Genomic DNA, 7334 nt, shown 5'->3' with positions numbered 1-7334 from the left:
ATTTCTCAACAAGTGACATATAATGAATCTTGTGTTTCCATTTCTTACACTTTAAACTGACTTCAGAAACATAACTTGATCATATATATAAATGTGTGGCTGTTCATTTATCTATTTCCAGAGCCTGAAAGATCGTTTGCTTCTCAGATATATTCAAGTTCATGGCTATAATCTGTGTCATGCAATAATTAGCCCATGCTGCGACATGTGAAATTGTAGCTATAGCCTATTAAAATACAATTCTACCATCATGCATTTATTATGTGCAGTGCATACATTACCTACAGTGTGCACACACATACAAATGTACAACACACAAACACAAATGCACCATCACATGCAATCTTACAATGTATGAAACTCTGACATTTGTTTGCATGTAAATTCTCAAATTTATTCTGCAATCAAGAGAACATGCAAAGTATAAAAAAATCATGTAGAGGAGAGCAAACTGTATATACAACAACTTAATATACTTTAATCTCTTTTCTTTCCAGTGATTTGAGATATTTAAAACATTTTAATTTCACATCTCAAGTCAGAGTTGTTTCAATATAATATTTATCATCTGATTTAGAAAGCCCTCATATCAGGTGCCATGTACATATCATACTAGTACCTTAACTGCTTCGATTGAAAAACAAGCAAAGAAACAAATCTGTGAATATTATTTGATAATGTGATCATGAACTTTGGTATCTACGTATATATCAAGGCAGTGGTTTGCTGCTGATCTTATACATAGAGATCTGCATCAAAATCAATACAACTAAAAAAAAAAAGTTAAACTGTGAATTCAGTTCATCTGTGTGTGTGTGTGTGTGTTTTAGGTATTTCAGAGGGGACAACATTAAGTGGTACACAAATGTCAAACAAACCAAACAACTGGAAGAACATTTCACCCTAGAAGAATTGACAAATCCATTTATGAGGTATCAAGCATAAAAATAAAAATCTAACAGCATTTTCATACTGGTAATTGTTTCAGAACTTGCTGAATAATACGAAGAAAGTACTATTGAGTTTGGACATTTTGGACGGATTGTAAAATTGTCACATCATCAGAGATCAATGTTTTTGTAACATGGCCATGCATTCAAGCATGGATTAAATTTTTATTATGCTCACATTATATATCTAAAAGAAAAAAAAATATAGTGTACCCAAAATAAAAACAGGAAGAACAAATTCACACCTGACTGTAGCTGGTAATTAAGTCTTCAACATGTTTTGTGTGTGCTTCCAAATTAAAGCAATGGTAAAAAATTTGATCGTGCACATTGTCAGATATTCCCACATTGAAAACAACTGTCTACAAGTTCAGTTTGCATTTTGCCCATAATTGTTGATGACTGTGTACAAAATGTTGCACTTTAGGTAGTTGTTAAAGCATTTGCGTAAATGAAAAACAGACCAGTTCATATGATTTTAGCAATCCCATATTTTGACCAGATACTAGCACAATTCTGAATATTATAAGCTAGAATATGAGGATAAACAAGTGAAGCAATGGTGGCATATGAATGTCAGCTATGTACACTGCATACTGCATGCTTGTGTGCTGTGTTCTTATGTCACATGTAGCACCTGAGAAATGATTGTTCACGCAAAGTATTTGTAACACCAAGAGCACACACATGTCAAAAAATAGCAGAATCGCATTATTGTACACCAGAAAAGGCAGAACTATGCTCTCCTTTGAAGGAATGTTGTTTCAATGCCAAAAATCATGGCTCAACTTATAGTTTATGCATTTTGGTATTGTAATCTCAGAAATTCAATATTGCTCTTATAAGCAAACATTGAGCATTTGGTACATGAAACATGGCTGTAATACCATTATTAAAAAAGTAAATTGTGTAAAAGTCAGCTTTGGTCACAGAAATGTCAGTCACTTTTTAAAAGATCTGCCAGCTTTAGGCTTTATTTGCAAACTCAGCATTAGCTTCTCGCCAGATGCAAATTATTTTGAACAGGTTAGCGCACAGAAAATTTTCCTGTCACTTTACACTGAATTGACTGGCACAGTCACATGATTGAGATGAGCACCCCCATGAGCAACCTTATCTCATCATGAAATCTGGCTTTCAGTCTGCCTGTGCATTTCAGCTGCTTATCTGATGTTTAGGACATCACATAATTTCTGACAAAGAATAGCACCCGACCAGTTAGCCATCTATGTCTTCACAAGTCATGGTAAGTTTCTTGAAATACAAGCAAGCACTTGCCAGCTACATTCAAATGCTGTCACTCAGTCCGACTTGGGGACAACTACTCTGTGTTGGTGCATGTGAGTAGTTGACACTCGTGTCTTGCACTGGCTGTGATGATGCAGACATTGATCCTGTTTCCATGGGAACTGTTGCCGTTGCAGATGGTGTGATGCCAAAGTGAGAGGAATGGCTTGGCTCTGAGAAGCCCGCAGTACTGACTGCGGTGTTGCCACTGATTTCATCGCCAGTTTCAGTCCTTGAGATATCAGGCAGCAAGCCAATGACAGTCTTAGGGCGAGGCCTGTGTGCAGGCAGAACCTGAACCTCTTCGTTGTCTCCGTGGCTGTGCCAAACCATGCAATCAGCGACGCTGGATCGGAAGAGGGGCGCCGATGCCACCCGTGATCGACGCAGCCTCGTCAAGGATGGCGCTGGCCGCTCGTGTATCGATGCAACACGAGGATTCAGGAAAGCCATGCTTTTCTGTGGAGGGATGGGTTCCATATCGATTGTGCCAGTGTTCATGTTAGTGTTGATATTCCTGTTTGGTTGAGAGTGCCTATGAGTCAGCTGGTATGTCGTTGCCAGGGGTTCTGTCTCCTCCTCTGCCACAGCTGGGTCAATGAATGGAGTTGACAGAAGAGGCTGCCGATGTGGGTCTGGTGGCCTTGGGGCTCTGACACTGGGCACCAGAATCTGTGGCACAGGGACCGATGTCCCTCTGGTATTGAAGGTGTCCCGATAGATGGAGACCTTGGGTCCTGCGGATTCCAGCTCTCGTTTGTGTGGAACCCAGGCAATGAAGTCTGGAATGAAGTTACTCTTGTTATTTGACTGGACCTTTCTCTTGCCGAGTTTCTGTCAGAAAAAAACAAACAAACACAGAAATGAAGTCAGCTGAAGAGTAAAGTTTATGACATTGAATGCATAACTAGTCAAGCAGGTAGCCAAATTCTGAAATAGATAATATGTCTACACCCACCAGAATATAGTAATTTCCAGATAAATAGATTAATCGTGGCATAGAAATACCAGGTAGAAATGACCTCTGACACAGATGAAATTAAAACAAAATTCTGTTAAATATCTATATTTCTTTAAGATGACATTCATTAAGGAATACATATATTCACATAAATATAGATTCATCAGGAGTAACAAGTTTTATCTGAATTTCATGACAGGTATACATGTAGTAATGAAAATGCACTTACCCCCTCAAAGCTGGTGACAGTGTTCAAGAATGAGAAGCGGTTGTCATGGTGAGAGAAGTGATGATGAGTAGGCCGGTCCTGACAAAGAAAGAGAAACAATAGGAGTTATGATGAGACTTCAATCCAAATTATGACACATATTCATATGATTTTCTATCTTCTGATTTCATCATAATTACACTGTATCTTTCAATGCTGTTGTTATCAACATTGCTATAAAATATGTTTTTATTAATTACCATAATCATCATTACCATCATCATATTATTATCACTGTAGTAACATCTGCATCATTATTGTAATCATTGTCCCCCTATCCTGGCTTAAGAGTAAGTACAGGAAATCAAAAAAAAGTTTGCAATGTTGCACTGCCTTGGAGTTGAATGCATGGGACCAAATCCATTCCAATCCAGAGAAATCTATTGACATATAAAATCATTTAATCATTTCCAATTTAAAATTTCTTGTGATAACCAGGAATGAAGACATACAGTATATACTTGTATGTATACATGTACTGTATATAAACATAATAAGTCACTCTGTATGCAATTTTTTTTTTGAAAAACAACTTCATTAACAGTATATGCATATACATACATTTGTATGATATTTGAATTCATAAATGTATGAAACATATGCATATATATCTTATATATCATAAATATATATATATTCATATATCATCATGTTCCCTTTCATATACTTACGGCTATTTTGTCATGGAATTTCTGGGGTGGAGATGGTTTGGCTTGCTGCCGATACTGATTGATGAAGTCATTGCGATGCTTACTCCTGAAGTGGCCATAGTATCCGGTTGGAAACTGGTGTAGAAATTGAGATACAAACACATCTTGGATGTTAGACTACACAGTGATGATTATGTTGGGAGACTGGTGCCATCAATATATTAGTTTTGAAATATGTACATGTAGTCATGCATCTGCATGGTTTTGGTAAATACTGGAATTCACAACCCAACACAGAAGTATACAATTGTATGTTGCATGGATGAATCACAAGAAAGTATATTTGGCAGTAATTAACATAAATAATTATGTGAAGTGAAAATAAAGGGGCATATATTTTGCCAGTACAAGATGACACATAAAGCTTTTAACCATATATATGAGAATGTACACATGTATAGGCCCTACTTGTAATTGGAATTCGACCTCAGCCAAGGGCGGCTTAATACAATGCATAGATACATTGCATGTTTGACTGTTCAACAATGTTAGAGTTATTTTTGTGTGATGTATATCGAAATAATTCGTTAATGTACTTGTTATACAAATGACTAAGAAATATCCATTGTAAGCTCGACATGTATGCATCTGTCATTTACAGAGATATCGCACGTTAATTATTTTGCTTGCGGCTTTCAGAATCTCACGCTATCGAAGGGAGGTTCAGCCGCCCAACATACAGCTTCGCCTCGGGAACCGGCCATTTCTTCTCACATAATTATGTCTTGGAAAAAGATTCGTGTCACTTCAATAAGTATATCGTACTTACCCAACTTCCTTGGCTATTTCCAGACTGATTCTTGTGTCCTCCCATTTTGATCCTGTTTCTCGATATTTAGTCACCTTAAACGCGGAAAATATCACCGAAGAAATGCCACTGAGCGTTCCAAACACCAGCGGCGATAACACGTTTGCTCAGTGATAACAGTGTTTATGCCTTTATTATTACCCCAACACATACACCGTCTGGTTTCTAGGGTCACGGCTTGGTAAACTTCCTGAATGGCAGGTGGTTGTCTTGCAGATTTAAATATTCATGAGGCGAGCAGCTTGTCGCTCGCTCGCTGTGCTCCCGAGCGAGGCCCACTACACTAGTATCTACCGTTGCTTTTTCAGTTAAACAGCAGAAGTGGGCACTCAAGAGCTCGCTTATTTTCCCCAAAAATCTTGATTACTTCACAGAGGAGTATGAAATAGATTAAGTTGGCAATAACTTGCAAAATTTGTTTCCACTTTTATGATGTATCAACAAAAACAGCAACAACAACACACACGTACACTCCGCTTTCATACACATGTACACCACTGAAAGAACGTGGCACACACACACACACACACAGACGAATGGATCGCCATATCGATCGCGCGATCGATGAATTCGCACTGTCATGTCATGTGATCGACCGCTTGCAATTTCGCCAAACAAAGCCGCACGCAGCGCAGCGGGTAAGTTAAACATTGTTTTGCCAAACATTGAATATGATTTTTGTGGAGAGAAGGTGACAGTCAGTGAGATAGTGTCCAGTTATAACAGTCGGAATTTATGTGCGATTCTTGACAGGAAACAGATGCTTTTTTACTCTGTCACGTCTAGAAATTGAAACTATAGGTCTAGATCATCTAGACTTCTAGAGGTCTATCCGAGTCGTCTGTTCTTGTAGTCCCATACGTATATAATTACGTTTGAATTCACCCTATCTAGACTCTAGAGGCTGCCGCTCATGACAACACTCAACAGAGAAGAAAATTGCAAACAACAAACAAATAAATTTAGGGTAATTGTAGTGATAGACACTGCACTAAGGACAAGGGGTGCGTTGGAGCGCTCTAAAGTGAACCAAAGCGTACTAGAAATACCGAACTGTGGCAGTTTAGGAGCGTTCGAGTGCTCTGTTGAGAAAGAGTACCTCGGAGTTAAATTTTATTTTTATTCAAGAAAAGGTCACGCATTTTTGTAGCAAGAATGCCATCCACCTGGCGCTTGAGCTACTTATAGCTGAGCTGTCCCGAACAAAGAGAATGATGTTTTTACATTGTGACGTCACGGATGCGCATGATACGCGCGTGCTTTTTTTAATTTCAGTGAACTTTTGGTACGCTTTTGGAGCACATCGGGAAGTGGTCCACTTTTGGCTCGGTACAGTACGGTACGATACACTTTAGGAGCGTTCGAGCACTCCTCTAGCATGGGTACAGTATGGTACGGTACGCTTTAGGAGAGTGCTCAAACGCACCCAAGGTCAAAGGACCTAGCAGTCACATGGTCATGGTACGCAGTATCAGATAAACTAAAGAATAAAATTACAATTGTTCCGCATATGGTAGACTGTAATTATACATCAGTAGATCCTTCCTAGTCCTCAGTGTGATGTTTTAAGTTTGGATTTGAATGTTTCTGTAGATGACAGTTGCCTTAACTGAATAGAGCTAGGTAACCGATTCCACAATTTTGGTCCCATAACAGAGAAAGCACAATCACCCCATCCATGCTTTACTCTGGGAGTATTAGTAGATTTCCATAAAGTTAATCTGATGATAAACGTGACCTTGTGCCAGATTATTGTATTTGGGAACAGAGTCACGTAACAGTGAGTCGTGTATTTTTACCATATTTAAATCATCAAATGGATTCGTGTTATATTTATAATACTCCAGGGTTCGAAATTGGCGATGGTCCGCTGGCCATTGGCCACCCAAAATCACGTCGGACTAGCTAAAAATCATAAAATTCTGAAGTTACTAGTCCGTCTGGCTAGCCAAAATATTGCTTCAGTGTCAAAATTGATTCTAAGTAGTCCGCCTGGCTAGTTAATAAAAAAGTTAAGTGCGACCCCTGTACTCCATATACAATTTGTAGACGGTCTAACACAGTTTAGGTAGAAGAGTTCTTGAACTGAACTGTAATTCCGCGCTGTTGGATACACAGTCCTGTCGCTGTACACTGGTGCCGGAGACGCCTACATGTAAGCGCACCAGTGACGTACCCCAACACGTAGGCCTACGTGTTACTGGTTAAGGCCTACAGTGCCCCAAGCAGCGTTAGGAGAAGCGCATGGCATCTGGTCAGGCCTAGATCTAGATTAACTAGGAACGATGGCCCACTGCACTGGCACTACATCCCCCGTTTGTGACCCGGATCCGGATTTGATGGTTTATCT

At 39.1% G+C, this 7334-nt stretch overlaps 1 protein-coding gene across 1 annotated transcript; it reads right to left on the bottom strand.

Moving 5' to 3' along the window:
* Positions 1–2188: 2188 nt before the first annotated feature.
* Positions 2189–5156, bottom strand: LOC139723994 (uncharacterized). The gene is made up of 4 exons (XM_071635192.1): positions 4946–5156; positions 4138–4251; positions 3428–3505; positions 2189–3071 (listed from the first exon to the last, which is right to left on the bottom strand). The coding sequence occupies exons 1-4, from the start codon at positions 4988–4990 to the stop codon at positions 2238–2240; spliced, it is 1071 nt and encodes a 356-aa protein (XP_071491293.1). The 5' UTR covers positions 4991–5156; the 3' UTR covers positions 2189–2237.
* Positions 5157–7334: the final 2178 nt, after the last annotated feature.

Source organism: Diadema antillarum, unplaced genomic scaffold (assembly GCF_040938485.1).
Source record: "Diadema antillarum isolate AM-2024a unplaced genomic scaffold, OU_Dant_1.0 scf00000205, whole genome shotgun sequence".
NCBI lineage: Eukaryota > Metazoa > Echinodermata > Echinoidea > Diadematoida > Diadematidae > Diadema > Diadema antillarum.
The sequence above is the reverse complement of the archived record's forward strand: the minus strand, read 5'-3'. Positions and strand labels throughout refer to the sequence as shown.

Coding starts and splice junctions, on each gene's coding strand:
- LOC139723994 (XM_071635192.1), bottom strand. CDS start 4,990: ATGGGAGGACACAAGAATCAGTCTGGAAATAGCCAAGGAAGTTGG. Junction 4,252..4,945: donor GAAATAGCCAAGGAAGTTGG/GTAAGTACGATA, acceptor TTTCTACACCAG/TTTCCAACCGGATACTATGG. Junction 3,506..4,137: donor AATTCCATGACAAAATAGCC/GTAAGTATATGA, acceptor TTTCTTTGTCAG/GACCGGCCTACTCATCATCA.